Below are 15,599 nucleotides of genomic sequence, written 5' to 3' on the forward strand. Positions count from 1 at the left end.
GACTGGAAACGAAAGAGAAACGCAACATGGCTGCGGAGAAAATCTTTATATTTCTACGCCAAAGAACCGATGAAGAGACTGCCTTTGGTTTTTTTAGCCTTTCTAAACGTATTTTCTGATGGGTATTTGCATTTCAATACAAGAATTATGCCTGCAGCAGGCTGCAAAACACGTAAAATGGGGACCGCGTTGACTGACCGTCGTAAATAAACAACAGCCCGGTAGGAAATGCAAAACTGCTAAGGTGAGCTTAAGCTTTAACTCAAGAGCTGTTATTTACGAATAATGGTTTTTAAACCTAGTTATTTTTTCATTCTTTTCATTTGATAAGTTTAAGATTTAATTCGGTTAGATTGTAGTTCTCCAAATGTCAGAAGTGTTTCACGTAAAGCGGGAATTCAAATTCTTACGTCGCACACGTGCGCCGTTGTTTTGAGCAAAAATATCCGGAAGCTACTGTATGTTTGAGTTAGTAGCTTGAAAAAAGAAATTTCGAACCCCTTAAGTGATGATTTTAGACAATAAGTAAGATGTTAAAACTTACTTAACTCTCATTCTCTCCCAGACCTTGTTAGCTACAAATTTGCACATGTGCAAATCTCACATCTTAGAGGCTAAACTCAATGAAGAAAATGCCACCTCTTCATGCAAATTGATTTCATGAAGTATTCTGTAATAAATCCATAAATATTGGTCAACTGCAACAACAACTTCTACTCGATGAATTAGATTAATACATGCTATTCCTTAATATTATTTTTACCCTGATGTTAATGAGTATACATTTAAGGAAACTTATCATAACCATGTTGTTGCTATGTTATGAAAGAATTGGTTCATGCTTTTAGCTGTTCATTTATATCAAGTTATGAATGCACTTAGAAAGTTTGGAGAGCACTCAAGAAGCCAGAGTTGCTCTTGGCTCGGTGGGCCTAGTACGCAGGTCACGGGTCACGGGTCACGGGTCACGGGTCACAAGTCACAGGTCACGGGCAACTGATATTCAATTCTTTACTTTAATGATTTTAAGACATTAAAACAAACAAAGTTAATTGAATATCCTTTTTCGCAACACAACAACAGTCGCACTACATGCATAGATGTAAAAAACGAATTCAGCGTCAATGGTTAATCGCATATATAAAACAGTGTGAAAAAGGTACATTTTTATATTTTTTATCTACAATAGCAAAACAGAGCAGAAAAGGAAACAGGGACTATGGTACTACATTGATAAGTAACTGATATGAAGTTGGGAGTTTACGGACAATGGTCACTGATATGAAATTTAAACAACTTTGGGACCTGACTTGACTGACAACTGTTACTCTGAACATATTTCTTCAAGTCCAGGTGTTGAGGCTTAGCACTACAAGGGATTTTTAGGTGGGGCCTTGCAAGGTGGGACTGGTAATTGAAGGTTTTGATGTGACGTCATCATTTCCAAAATTAGAAATTACCAGTCCTTCTGAAGTTCCTTTATAGTTTCATCAGATAAAAGACCCCGCTTGACAGGGTTCTTCATTTTGTAATAGAGTACTGGCACGGTTGATTATTCAAGTTGATGCATTGCATGACATTAAAATGGCAGACCGAGAAGACTCTAGTGTAGGTCACAAGAGGAGTTATCGCTGAAGTTTCTGCTAACAGAACAGTTCTTGGACTAGAAAAAATCTTAATTTCAACGTGTTGAAGCCCTAGAGAAGTAGCATTTCTTTTGAATAGCAAAACTCAATGACAGACGTTTCTGTCATGTGCGAAAAAATTTTGTTGAGGTTGTTTACAGGTCAATCATCTATCATTTTCTGAGATTCTTGACTTCATTTATAGAATGGCTTTGATTTTTTATTTTTGATGGCACGAAAACCAGCAATAGAAAGAATTATCAATCAGTGTTTCAGCCAGAAAATTTTTCTTGAGGGCCAAAGTGGACCCTGAAGACCTTTTTTAGACGCCTATTTGTTAGGAAAGGGGCCAATAAATTGAAAGCTATAGAAGGAAAAATGTGTCAGGGTACCAAGGAAAATAAAGCAGTTTATTAGGATCTGCTTTCTTCCTGTGGCCGGTCGATTCGTCGTTGTCCAAAGAGGTCCATAGCCGTGCTCTTTACCGAAACCCTAAACCTCCATCCATCTACCACTTTGTTTCCAAAAGTCTCGAGAGGCCCCATAGTCCATGATTTGCATCAAAACAGCGCACATTTTCAAAGTGGTCGTGTGCGAAACAAAAAAATCGACAAAGTTTAACGCTAACCAATTTGCAGTACTTCATGCTCGCGGTCTTAACGGGTCTTCACACACAAATTGTCCATGTTATCGTCACTTTTAGGACTTTGACAACCATTTCTCTGTAGTTGAGTATTCTGTAGCATATTTCCTTTCCATTTTTGGCTCCACAAAGGTATGTTCTGATCAGGTTTGGAATCAAAAACCACTCATGCTTCAAATGGACAGGACGCCATTTTGAATTTGTCCAAGGGCATATTCTCGCGTTTGTACTACCCACCAAATACGTACACTGAGACAATGGCGTGACTTTGAGACAAACTTGTCGGGGAGAGGGAGATATGGGAGAACTTGTTTAATCCAGGTTTAATGCATAAATTTATTGTCTAACATTGTGTTTTTGTGATGTTTGTATATATAGTTTGTATGTATACTAGAGATGTTTGTATTGTATGTGTAGTTTTGCAAGTGGAGTAAAGTTTTGCAGGGGCTTTTTTCTGTATCGTGGAAAAAACCTCAAAAAATGGCAAAAATTAGACCTTTGACCTGTTACCTGTGATCTGTGACCTGTGATGTATGGCCTGTGACCTGTGATCCATGACCCACGACCTGTGACCTGTGACCCTGCTTGACCCGTGACCTACGTATTAGACCCGCCACTCTTGGCTGTGCCTCGAGCAACTCTTGCATTTCTCTTGTGTCCTCCAAACTTCTTACATGCATCCAAAATTCTATATATGCCCCCTAAGGCTCGCATAAGTGATAAGCCAATACCTAAATTATTGCCGGTTTTCATATGACATCATTTTCCAAAATAAGAAATTACCAATCCTTTTGAAGTTTTAGTTTCATCAGATGTAAGACCCTCTAATAACTTGAAGTTTTGCAACATTTAAGTCTGACAGGATTCACGTTTGAATTTCCAACTTTATGCCTTGCGTGACAATAAAATGGTAGCCCGATAAGGAGGGGGGCATTGGGATTTTCAGTTTTGCAATTTTGACTGTTTTTTAGATCGATTTTTCGATTTTTGTGCCAAAAGATTTTGGTTTTTCAGTTTTGGTGTTCTGTGTGGTGTGCAGATTTTTCGTTTTTTATTATATGGTTTTTGCTTTTCATAAAAAATACTTGCAGTTTTTCGGTTTTGGTATCCCATGTAGTTTTTGGTTTTTCCTATTTTGTCCTGTTTGGGTTCCGGTTTCTCTTTGAGTTGAGCGGCAATTGATTTCGAATAGCCACAAAATGCCAAAGTTATTAAGAAGAATGCATGAGAAACTAAATGTCACAGCAGGGGATCACACATCTTGAATAACGCCCGAGACTTTGACCTCGCAGACCAGGGCGATCATTAGGTCAGTTTCCAACGTGCCTCCCACGCCAGCAACGGAAGGAGCAAATTATTGTGGATTGTGTTGCATTTTTTTAAGAAGAGGGGAAAGGCGGCGAGAATTTTTGAAAGAAAAACACATATAGATAGAAAGTGAAAAGGGAAGAGAGAAGCCTGCAGAAGCTAAAAGATACTAAATAACTAAAAGATACGAAGGCGACAGACAAGTCCATGACATGCACAAATACTTTGATAAAAGTTTGCTCTGTATGCCCCACTTGTCACCGTTGTATTGGTTTTTGACAGTTTTGTATGTGGTTTTCGGTTTTGGGCGAATTTTTTTGTGGTTTTGTGGTTTTGGAAAATTTTTTCTTCGGTTTTGTGGTTTCTAATATACCCCAATGCCTCCCTCGATAAGGCTGTCAAGTAGGTCAAAAGATGTGTTATTGCTCAAGGTTTTGCTAAATAGACAGTTCTTGCTCTAGAAGAAGTATGAATTACAATGTGTCTGAGCTCTAGAGTAATAACAGTTGGTTTTAATGCCAAAACTCAATGACAGATGATTCTTTTACTTTACGGACGCCATGTTTGTGTCCCTCCAAGGGGCACAAACATGGCAACTCCATACAAAGCTCCATAAATCTGAGTGGAGCACCTTCCGATTAATTTATGAATGAAAAACTGCACAGACCTAAATCTTGGCTAGGTTGTTTATAACTCAGTTATCTTTCACATCCCAGCTTCTTGACTTAATTTATTGAATGGTTACGATTTTTATTTTTGATATTTTATTTTTATTATTTTATTTTTGTGACACTGCAAACCAGCCATAGCGGAGGTCCTGCATGCTTAAGGCGCACAAGTGGAGCCCCATACCTTGGAAAATTTGGTAACCAATCAATTTCAAAAATTTTGGCTGTCATGTGACTACCATATGTCCATACACCAAACCCAATACCTTGAAAAATAAGAGAGCAGCCCATTACCATAAATGCATCTTTGATATAGAGTGTGTGCATTGCCATGCAATAAAAAATAAAATAAAAAACCATGCAGTGGATAAGCCAAGAAATTGTGATATTATAGACGATAAATAAAGGAGACAGTTCCAAATTTAAGGTGTGTGTGTTGTCCTAAAGTTGAGATATTTGTCGAAATGTTTCGCGCAAATTAATTATAGAGCTTAGTATGGAACCGCCATGTTGGAGGACTTCCTTAGTCCTCCAATATGGTGGCCGGAAAATAGTGTAATCATCTGGAACTTACTTTGGCTATCTAGTGGACTGATTATCTGAACCAAACCAAAAATCATTTACACAAGCACTTTTCCTAATACTTTAACTCCTAAAATGGCTAAAAATCACAAGATAGTGTATATTTTTCAGCAAACACGATCTTAGCTTTTTGTCACGCACTGCCATAACTTTGAAATTCAAAATGCGCTGGTTTCCAAACGGAGGACGCTAATGAGCTGGACAGTTGTAAACAGATATAAATTTAGTACCTCTTATGCCTGATGAGGATAAAACCTTTAGTGGCTCTTTAGTTTTGGATTTGAGAATTTGATGGCGTCACATGCACACACTCTATTGGATGCCCATGTTGTGCTTAATTGACAGTTGTCAAAACAAGCTATCTGCTGACTAGTATCACGCTGACCAGGTACTGGTTTTTGATTCGGTCAGTCAGGCTATTACTCTGGGGGAGAAGGAAGGAGTACATGCAAAGGCAAAATTTCATCCCAAATTAACCCCTGGCATGTTGTTGACTTTTCTTTCCACATATTCCCTGCACAATCACCTCTTGGAAAGTCCCTGATATATTGCATACATAATTTCGACAATCTTGGTTACGCTCATTGGGTATGCTTTGTTAAAATTTAACTGGAAAACAATATTGAAACCACACGCTGAACAATTGCATGCTCACAATAATTGACAATTTTTAAGTTTCTGATCCAAGAAAAACAAATCCTCTTTTTCCTTTATGGTTATCATTGCAATCAGGAGCTCCACTTTTAGGCTTGGCTAAATCTATTTAATTTATTATACTTTAGTCTTTATGCAGGAAGTTTTTATTATAATTATATTTGTAGCTACAGTGTCTATTTGGAATTTAAAAATTTATCGTTCTTTTTGCAATTGGACATTTTTGCCCTTTCTAGGAAGTGTTTTAGAATTGCAGAAATGATTTGGAATTAGTTAAAGAAGTTAGACTTTCACTCTATTCTTACTGAGGATTGTAAAACACTTCTTACACGTACATGCACATGTATCTGCTTAGCAAAAATTTTATTTAGGGCAGTCAGTTAGTTAGAGATCAGGAGTCATTTAAGAGTACCTTGAAAAATTTTATTCTATGCCCAGGAGCTTAGAATGCTTGTTTGCTACAGTGCACATACATGTATTGCAGACATGCTGCTCAGTTTATTTCTGTAGTGTTAATTAACCTCGTAGCCTGGAGCAAACAACTATCATTGACTTATTAGAAATTTTCAAATGTTTTGCTCTTCAGTGCAGTTCTAAGTGTCGAGCTTCTTGTTTGATTTTGGTAGATGCAGTTCTTGAATCAAGTCCAAATATTCAGCCTTTCCTTTTAACTGCCTTAATTTGCAACTATGTACTGTCAAATTTCATTTGATTTTCTAAATTCTGAAATTTTCATTAATTTTTGACTTTCACTGAGTCTGTCCTGAATCCTCTTGCACATGACTTTTGCTTTCCTTAAGAAATTTTCATGTTTCATCAATTTTGCAGTTTTTCAAAAGCTGTTATTAAAAACTAAAATTGGGAATGAGTAATTTTGTGTGTTATTATTAGTAGTGTTTGTAGAGCCTACATTCAATCTTGGTCATTACTTTTTATGGGACCATTTTCAAAAGTGCACTTAGTGATTGAATTTTTATAGCAGCCACAAAGTACATTGTAAACAGCCACATGCTTAGCAGGCTCCTCCAGTGAGCTGTCAAACTCACAAATGCAAGCTCACATGGAGTGTTTCAGCTACTTCAAAGCTGGATCTTCTTCGAGTTCTCAAAATGTTTTTCTAGCGGCTTTGTAGCAGTTGTTAAGTAGTCTTGAAGGGTTTTGTATCAGTTGTTTCAAGTGTTCCCCCATCTCATCCCATCCTCTATACTTTTGATCCAATCGTGCCTGGAATGAGGTCTCATGGTTAGCTTACAGGGATTTGCTGGCCATGGGGGCGGTATTGCATCTATTGCATCTATTGGGGCTGAGGCTGGCCACAGTGGAAGCCCCTGGATACCCCAGGCACACACCTTGGTTGGGTTAATCTATTAGAGAAATATAAGTGATGTCTTTACAATAAATGTTTGGACTGAGTTCTCGATAATTTCACCATCAACAAGAATCCTTTCTGAATTTGTCAATTTTTTAGTCAGCAGTGAACAAGATTGAACAGACAGTTGACAAACCAAGATGGGTCATTGGATACACCTAGATGGACAGTTGACAAACTTGAATACACAGTTGACAATATTGGTCTCGTGGGGGAAAAACTGGATGGACTCAACTCAACAACTCTGGATGGACAGTGGAAAAGCAAGAACATTCATACATGTACCTTGCCCAACCAGGTAAAATAATGCAACCAGGTTTAACTGGTAGAAAAAAAATGTAATATACTGTTAATTACCATTACAACTGTATTTCCTTGTACATAATAATAATATTGTTTTTTTAATAATAATCACTGGACTGAGTAGTTGAGAATTTCACCACCAGTGAGAATTGTGTCTCAATAAATAAATAAATTATGTCTCAATAAAGAGGCCCTCTAAGTGAGGGCCACAAGTTTGTTTGTTTATGTCCACCATAATTATGTGTTAATGTGCAACTAGCCCCCTGATTTTTTTTGCGCTTAAATAAATTTCCTAATTTTTCTGATATAATTAATTATCATTGTAGCTATTTTCATTAGTTTTCTATGTATTTTCAAAGTCTGTAAAATTACATGTAGCTCTTTCTGCCCCATGACCAAGCAATGGTGAAGAATGGGGCGAGCTGGGCAGTGGTGTCATCAAAGGACTAACAATGTTTTGCTTCTTAGAAGAGTGTATGCAAACATGCGATAGTGTGATTCAAAATCGTTGCAGAATGCAACGAAGATGTGTTTTGGAGGGATTTGCAGTACAGCATACTTAGGGGAGAGCAATCCTCTTCATTCAATACCTATATCCTAATGACACTCATCCAGAAGTGAGAAAAAGCCAAAAGTAGTGCGCAGACGTGTGCAAAGTCGGACATTGAGCAGTTCTTGGATCTTGGGCTCGCCACGGCTATAAAAACCTAGGATTTCATGGCCTGTACATTCTTCCCAAGCTTCTAGGACACAAATGGTTAAGATAAGCTGGGAACCATCTGACTATTCAATTAAAACGAGTCCCAGATGTCCCAGACCAAAATAATGGAAACTACTGTAGATGAGATAATTATACAGCAAGTTATATGCATCAAGTTTTCTTTGTCCTCGAAATAGATCTAGCTTTCTAAACAAATAATCAACCTCACTATGTCCCACAACGAGGTGATTGAGATAAGTGAGGCCTCAAGCTGCAGAACTAGCTATGTATTTGTGGATTTCAAATACAACCACACGCATGAGGCTGACAGTCAGCACTGGAGTTTCTCATATGCATACACAATTGTTTTGTTCTTTGAGCAACGAAATATATCTCAGTTACAAACTTAACACGAATCAAGCATTGATTAGTACAGTTGACTTCCAATAACGCGAACCTTCAGGGGAAATAGTAAAAGGTTTGAGTTATTGGAAGTTCAAGTTATCGAGGGTAAAATTATATAGAAAATGGCCTGAAGGGAAATGAAAATAATATTTCAAGATAGGGGGGGGAGTTCGAGTTAGCAAGGGTTTGTGTTATCGGGAGTCAACTGTATACATGTACGAGGAAAGTAAAACAAACCATTTAGATTCAACGTTACCAAGGCAGATTGTAGCATCAAAAGGAAGCTAAAGCGGGAGACCCTGGCGGAGAATGAGCTTGTTTTTGACGGAAACACAAGACTCAGGCTATCACAGTAATGTGCAAGCAAGCGAAATGTGCAAATTTCATTCTTTATTCACATGAACTTTCTGGGAGAGTTCACGCGAAAGTTCGAGTGACAATTCGAGGCCTTTTGAGCGAAATTTCCCTGGAACAAAGAACGCTATTTCGTTACATTTTTGGTACGAAACAAAATTTTACGATGACAAGCGTCCTTTCACTAACTCAGTGCACGAAATTTTGCGTTAGACAGACACAACAATTCTTCACACAATCTATTCGATCTACCTGTCACATAACGTTCGCGAAATAATTTATACGAAAGGTTTTCAACGCACTCCCTAACTGGAGTTCAATCACGAACGCAAAGAATAAGAATTACAAGTAAAACTTACCAGGAGTGAAGACTTCGAATGTAGTTTCATTCCAGAAGAGACAAAACATAAGCCCATTTTGATCAGTGTAGTTGTCAGATATCAGCTGTGTAGAAAGTTATCCCTGTTTTTCTCTTAAACCAGGCACTTCCCTGGGGCACTTCAAATCAGTACACATGTTTTTGTGCGAGATAGTATCTGAAATGGTTCTTTCATTTTCACAGATTAATTTTAGTACTCCGATATTTTGATAAACATGAGTTTGTTTAATGCACTGAATGTTTCAATAACCATGATTTCGTGGTTGTCAAACGCTCGTGTAAAATGCGTTCGTTGTTTTTCGGTCCGAGCCCCATGCATTTGGCTGACTTTTGAATGCAAATTATGTCATTTATGCTGGAAGTAGCGTGAGAAAGACAAATTTTTACAAACCTCTCCCCCAGTTCGCAGTTTTTCTTGCCTGTCCGAAGTCGCCCGATCTCCCCACGGAAATGAAATGCCGCGAGTTAATACCTGAGGAAACCTGAAGCGTTTTAGCAAGATTCTGCGTTTAAAATGGGGAGCTGGGAAAGGATTTTGTAAAGATTTGTCTTGTCAAAAAAGCATGTGAGAGGGAGGGGAGCTTGAGTACGTGCTGGATGACGTGATTGGTACCGGTTCAATAGTACGATCGTGTTGCGAAAAGTGATTTGAGAAAAAACTTTGCTAAAGATGCTAAAATTCTCCAACTGTCGTGAAAGTATTTGAAAACAAATCTGGCCAAGTTGTAGAAAAATCAAAATGTTTTGGCAGAGAGTTGCCTCCCTTGTTGCAAGTTTTACTGCAAGCTTGGAGTACTTGCATGGTTGAAACAGCAAGTTTGTAATGAAACTGTGATGCTTCTAGCTGTTAGGATGCAGTAACAATCAAACATTCAATAGGTAAGATTGATATAATACAGTCGAACCTCCGGTTGCGACCACCTCTCGTTAGCGACCACCTCTCCTCAGTGACCTGTTTTTCTAAAATACCAAAAGTTTCCCAGTCAAATCACTCTGTTTGGAACCTCTTGTAAGCGACCACCTCTCATAAGTGACTGCGACCACTTTTAGAGCCAAAAGTTTGCAATTTTCTCTTGTTTGTAACCTCCCGTAAGTGACCACTTGACAGATAATAGAAAGGAATGTAGATATTAAAGTGTTGTAACTTCTTCATATCCCTGAGTAGCACAAGAGACGGAAATTTCTCAATGGGAGAACCGGATTTTTTTTCTTGAAATTGACTTTTACATGAATAAAACATTGCATCGGCATTGGCACAAGGGGTAAGTCTCTGCAGTTACCACATTCTAATGAGGAAAATTTCGATTCAATATGGTCAAAGCTCTCATAAGCAACCACTTAGGCTTGACATTTTGGGTGGTCACTTACGGGAGGTTCGACTGTAGTTGATTGAGTTGATGAACCTAATTCAGATGTTCTCTGCGTCTCTTTACACAACTTACATCAAATCACAAACTGTAGCTGTATTTCACTCAGTTTGTATCAGAATGCCTAACTACCAGAGAGAATTTTCTTTTGAAAGTTCGCGGCTAACAATCAAAAAGAGTGAACTTTCCCTCGAAATTTCGTGAGTCGTTAGCATCCACAGCGAATTATCGTTCAAAAGTTTGGGAGGAATAAAACAATAAGTGCCTTGAGAGTTTGTGGAAAAGTCACGGAATTTTGTTTGAAGCGAAATTTCTTTGAACAGCCATGAAAAGCCAAGAAATTCGTCGAAATTCGCTTGCGTTACTTTTGCACAATACTGTGGCGTACGTGAAAAGACTTAAAAAACAAAAGAGCAGTGAAGGAGAGATGTATTTATTTAACTGATACCATACTGAACCTTTCTCAAGATCTTGTCAAAGAATTTTTAATTACTAGTATGAAAAATGCAACTTTGCGTAACTCGCAATGTTTATGTTTGTACCACTAACTGACTTTGTATACCTATCGTCAGTCAGGAATAACAAAGTGAAAAGACAAATTTTTCTGCATTTTTGAATAGTTAGTGGAAAAATATGCTCTCGTCGTTATGAATTATCAAGGGTTCAGTAAGAGTACTAAAAGAAGTGTTGTATGTAGATCAGTAGATTAGCCAAATGGGCCAACAAATTGTTGAGTGAGACTTGCAGTGTGGCAGGCTTGACTGGCAACTCGCACTTTGAAATAAAAAAAATGTTTACATCATAACTGTCCTAATCGTAGCTAGACTCCAAATTGTACTTCTAGATGATAGAGTTCTTTCATTTAAAAGTCTTGTTCATGTTTGATAAAATATGAAGTACGAATACCCCAAATATGTTTTCACAGTGCTCGAAATCCAGTCAAATGTTTCTTGAGTGTTTTGAGCCATGACCTTCGATGACGTCACAAGAAGCCCGACCCAGATCCCACTATGCTCGGTCATGGGGCAAGAAATTACAACTTTAAACGCCTGTATCATCGCAGGGATTTTATCAATCAAAATAATTTTTCACTGAAGTAATTGGGAAAAGTAGTAGATTTCATTAAAGGAAAAAAAATTTGGGGTTAGTTGCACTTTAACCCTTAATAAAGGCTTCATCTCATCTCATCTTATCTTACATGTATCTTATATTACTTAGCTGGCAACGAGCAAGCTTGGAAACACAGTGGACAAACCAGGATGGGACATTGGATACACCTACTGTAGATGGACAGTGGACAAACATGAATGTACAGTGGGCAATATTGGACACATGGTGGAAAATCTGGATGGGCATGAGTGGACAACTCTGTGTGGACAGTGGAAACCAGGTAAATACACTGTCTTGTAATCATCTTGGATCATGTGTTCTAAAGACTTCCATGGTTGAGTGTCGATACATGTACTCTCAAATGACATCTTGATCTGTACTCAACCGAGGACGTGATCCATACTCGGTCGACACTCATTCAACTCTTGATCAACAGTTGGTCAATTGTTGGCCGAGTGTCTACCAAGGTGTTGATGGAGTTTCGATTGAGTATTGATTGAGTGTCGATTGAGGTTATTGATTGACACTCGACTCGGATGCCTTTAGTACACATGATCCAGCATCTTTGCTAGATATTCTTGCTAAAATTTTAGGCAAAGCAATGTGAACCTGAGAGAATCTCCTCATAGCTCTCATTGCGTTGTAACACCTTTCCATAATAAATAATACATGTTATACTTCCAAGTACATGTAAAATTAGACAGGAGGTCAAGGCTTTCCATTCAAGCAGGAAATCTTTGGAGCAGAACATTTACAATATGGTTTTTATGACATGTACCCCCTTTTTGAAAGTCCGTAATGTGTGTTTTTGGGAAGTGCATGTATGATATTCATACAACTGATAAAATTATATTCATGCTTGCAATGCAAGCCAATTAGAACTTAAGGAGAGTTTTAAAACCCAACAGTTTCAAAGAAAGATTAATTAGCAAGCTAAAGTGAAATTTTCCATTGGGGAATGAAGGAAGGATTTAAACTGACAAACCTCCATGAGAGGGATATCAAAGCCCATTACACAGAGTTTTCATATGCATTGTACTCATGGGTCAACCGTTTCCTGTATCTTTTTTTTCATTGCTTTATTCCAAAAAATAGAAACTTCAGATACAGGTAATAATAACTGACCCTAAGGCTTAGTATGGGATATGGATGCCCCTTGTGATATTCTCTTGATATTGTCTACACCAGCATTATGAAAAATAAAAATGTCTGCTACATTAAAAATTTTCTGTTTCCAGCATAATGTTCACTTATTTTAAGTACAAGAGTTGTGCATGTATGCAGCAATATTCCTGATCAAATGTATTTGAAATATCACACCAAGACAAACATATCTGTTAATTTAGTACTAAGTAGGAACATTCAAATGCTTTATTTACAATTGAATAACTGTTTAATGTACATGTATTGCATACTCATTGACTAATAAGAGAACAGTCACACCAATGACGCCATCACAAGCTAAGCAAGTCTTGAAAATTTTTCCAAACTTCTTACAGCACATTATGTTAGTGTTGTCAGTTCCTGATTGAAGTTTATTAAGCAATAAAATTGCATGCAAATAGTGTTCATAATTAGCCTGTTGCCATGGAAGTGTGAAATCATGCGACCAAACAGTTGACAAACAAAAAGTTTCCATTTAATTTGTGGGCAAAGTTTGACCACTATACATGTGGCTTTGAATGCTGTTTTTGTGAGAAAGTATTGAATTCAGCATGGGCACTTTGTTCCCCTCTCTCGTAGGCTAAATTTGGTTAAGGTGACTTTAAGGTTATTCCAAACCTTCGCAGGTGTCCTCCAGAAAAATTTCATGTGCACACTGTTTTCAAAGAAACCTGTATATCAATAGACAGGTAATGAAATGTAGAATTCTGTAAAATTTTATTCCATTTTGCTGATTGCTTTCCTAAGGAGGCAGAAGTCATTAACGCCAAAATGACTCACTGAAAATCTGGCAGATTAATTGCAGGGTTTTCATAAATTTTTCAAGTAGAAGGGCAGCTGGTATAAAGTAGGCAGATACCCAAATTAGTCGAGGGTTGAAGGCCCACGAGCGCCTTGGGGGGTCTGGGGACACGCCCCCCCCGGAAATTTTGAAAAATTGAAATCCCAGGAATGCATTTTCCTTGATTCTGGGAGGGAAATTCTCATTTTGTCATTTGTCTTCATTTACACAATTCTACTAGAATTAAACAGTGCTAGACATAATGGAATTGCTCGCTATTATATTCTCTGGCGCTTTTAGTTTTAGCAAAGCCCACGAGTCCTGAATTTATGTTTTTCTATTCAGTAGATAGAAAAAATGATTTTTAAGCCTGTGTTGCAACATTTAGTTTTTTATAGCCTGTTCAAATAAAGCAATTGCGTTATGTGTAATCAGATAATAAATGCAGATGGAAAATAGTGCTTATGTAAGTTGCTGTTACTGATATACCAGCATGCAAAACTTGAAATGTATTGAATTACTAAAAGCTAACCTTTTGATGTTTTGGACACAACTGAAAAAAAAAAATTATCCATGATGCCTTGAGATCTGCATTTGCTCGCCATGATGAATTTAACCATTTTAATGCACAGAACCATGAGAAGGCACATGCTTACAAACATGCGGCATGTCATGTGCAAGAGTTATGTAACAGCAAAGGCACTTCACAGGAGAAAGGCCCGATGAATGCAAAGTGCAACTGCCAAAAAAAACTTTTCTCGCAAAAGAAAATGATGCAAGGTAATTGACGAAAAAGGGTTTTTAAAGGTACATGTAATATTCAACTCACAAAGAGTAGTTAATTTTTATTAGAGGCTGACATGTGTATTTTTTTGTTAATTTTGTACTTGACATACTTAAAGAAGGTGAGTACTCCTTTCAAAGTAGTCGGGTGCTGGTACCCAGATCCCGGCTTCTAATAACAACCCTGTTAATTAGGTATCAAATGCGATCATTGATGCAAAATAACTGTGCAGTGTTAATCACAAAGCATCAATCTCTCGAGGGGTGTCAGCATTTTCTTTTCTTTTTATTGGTTATCTTTTTATAGATCTGTCAAGTTCCACTATCAAAAAGTTTGCTTAACATGTTGCTTTAGAGGCTGCTATGAGAAAAGTATTAAAAATAAAAGAACTTGCCAACACCCTTTTGTTCCTTATCTATCAGTGAATGTTCTGGCCAAATTTCCCGGAAAACCATTGATTCTGCATACCCTATTAGTTCATTTAAGGTAATTACTCTGAAATAAAAGTTACAATAGATTTTTGTTCAAACTTTGTCCACTGAATATTTGTCATATGATAACTTCAATTTTGAAATAAAAATGGTGGGTGCCCATGCCCATTAAGGAGCAGTGAGGCATTGAAAATGCCCCATTTTGGCATTATTTAATGCTTATCATAAGAACGCATTCCCAGTAATTGTAACATCTTTGTGAGCCCGGACTCATAAGAACATGCATTAAACTACAGTCAATACAATGTGTCAGACACAAATAAACGTTTTAAGTTTGATTCAGACAGAAAGCTAAATCCTTGATTAAAAATTTGAACCAAATTTCTTGATGTGGTTACCGACTGCAAAATAGAAAAGGCCACAGTGTATCTGCTATTTTTCTTATTTATTCAATTTTCAGCAATAGAAATTAAATCAGTCTTTTCTCACGCAAAGCTTATGATTAGTTGATTACAATGACTGGAAAAAAAATTGGGGTGCCCATGCTCGTTGGTGAGCTAGAGCCATTTTTCAACTGACAGAGCTTAATATCAAGGCAAATCCGTCATGTTTTCAATATGCGCATGCACGAGTGCACGCTAATGACGCCATAAATTATGCGCAGTAAGGATGCACAATGCAAATGTGAGGAATGACCTTAAAGAGGAGGGATTCTCTTGCAGAATGAGTGTGAGTTTTCGCCTTCTAAAGATTTATAAACAAGTCACTCCTTCTCAGAGGGATATGTCAACTTAAAAAGTCACCAGCCAATGAAATAACAGAACCCCTAGTGTTCACAGTATGTGAACTGATCAGAAGCTTTGTGGGAAAGCAATGGTTTTACAATCACGTTTTAGGTGCACATGTTTTAGGTCAGCGGTCAACAATAATGGGCAAAACAGTAAAAAAGTGCCGCACAACAAAACGAAAAGA

The 15,599-nt window shown here is 37.5% G+C and overlaps 1 protein-coding gene across 2 annotated transcripts in view; it reads left to right on the forward strand.

The window, feature by feature from the left end:
• LOC149113782 (uncharacterized) overlaps nt 1–15,599 on the forward strand; it is a 24,233-nt gene continuing 8,634 nt past the window's right edge. The window contains exons 1-3 of one of the 2 annotated variants that reach the window (XM_089287459.1): nt 1–244; nt 6,949–7,147; nt 11,576–11,747. In XM_089287459.1, coding sequence (XP_089143585.1) covers nt 6,990–7,147; nt 11,576–11,747 — 330 coding nt within the window. In that variant the 5' untranslated portion in view covers nt 1–244; nt 6,949–6,989. The remainder of the gene's footprint in view (nt 245–6,948; nt 7,148–11,575; nt 11,748–15,599) is intronic. The other variant, XM_089287460.1, reaches the window with a different exon arrangement.

The sequence above is a fragment of the Orbicella faveolata genome, unplaced genomic scaffold (assembly GCF_042242905.1).
Source record: "Orbicella faveolata isolate gen_17 unplaced genomic scaffold, um_ofav_v1 contig_14, whole genome shotgun sequence".
Taxonomy (NCBI): Eukaryota; Metazoa; Cnidaria; class Anthozoa; order Scleractinia; family Merulinidae; genus Orbicella; species Orbicella faveolata.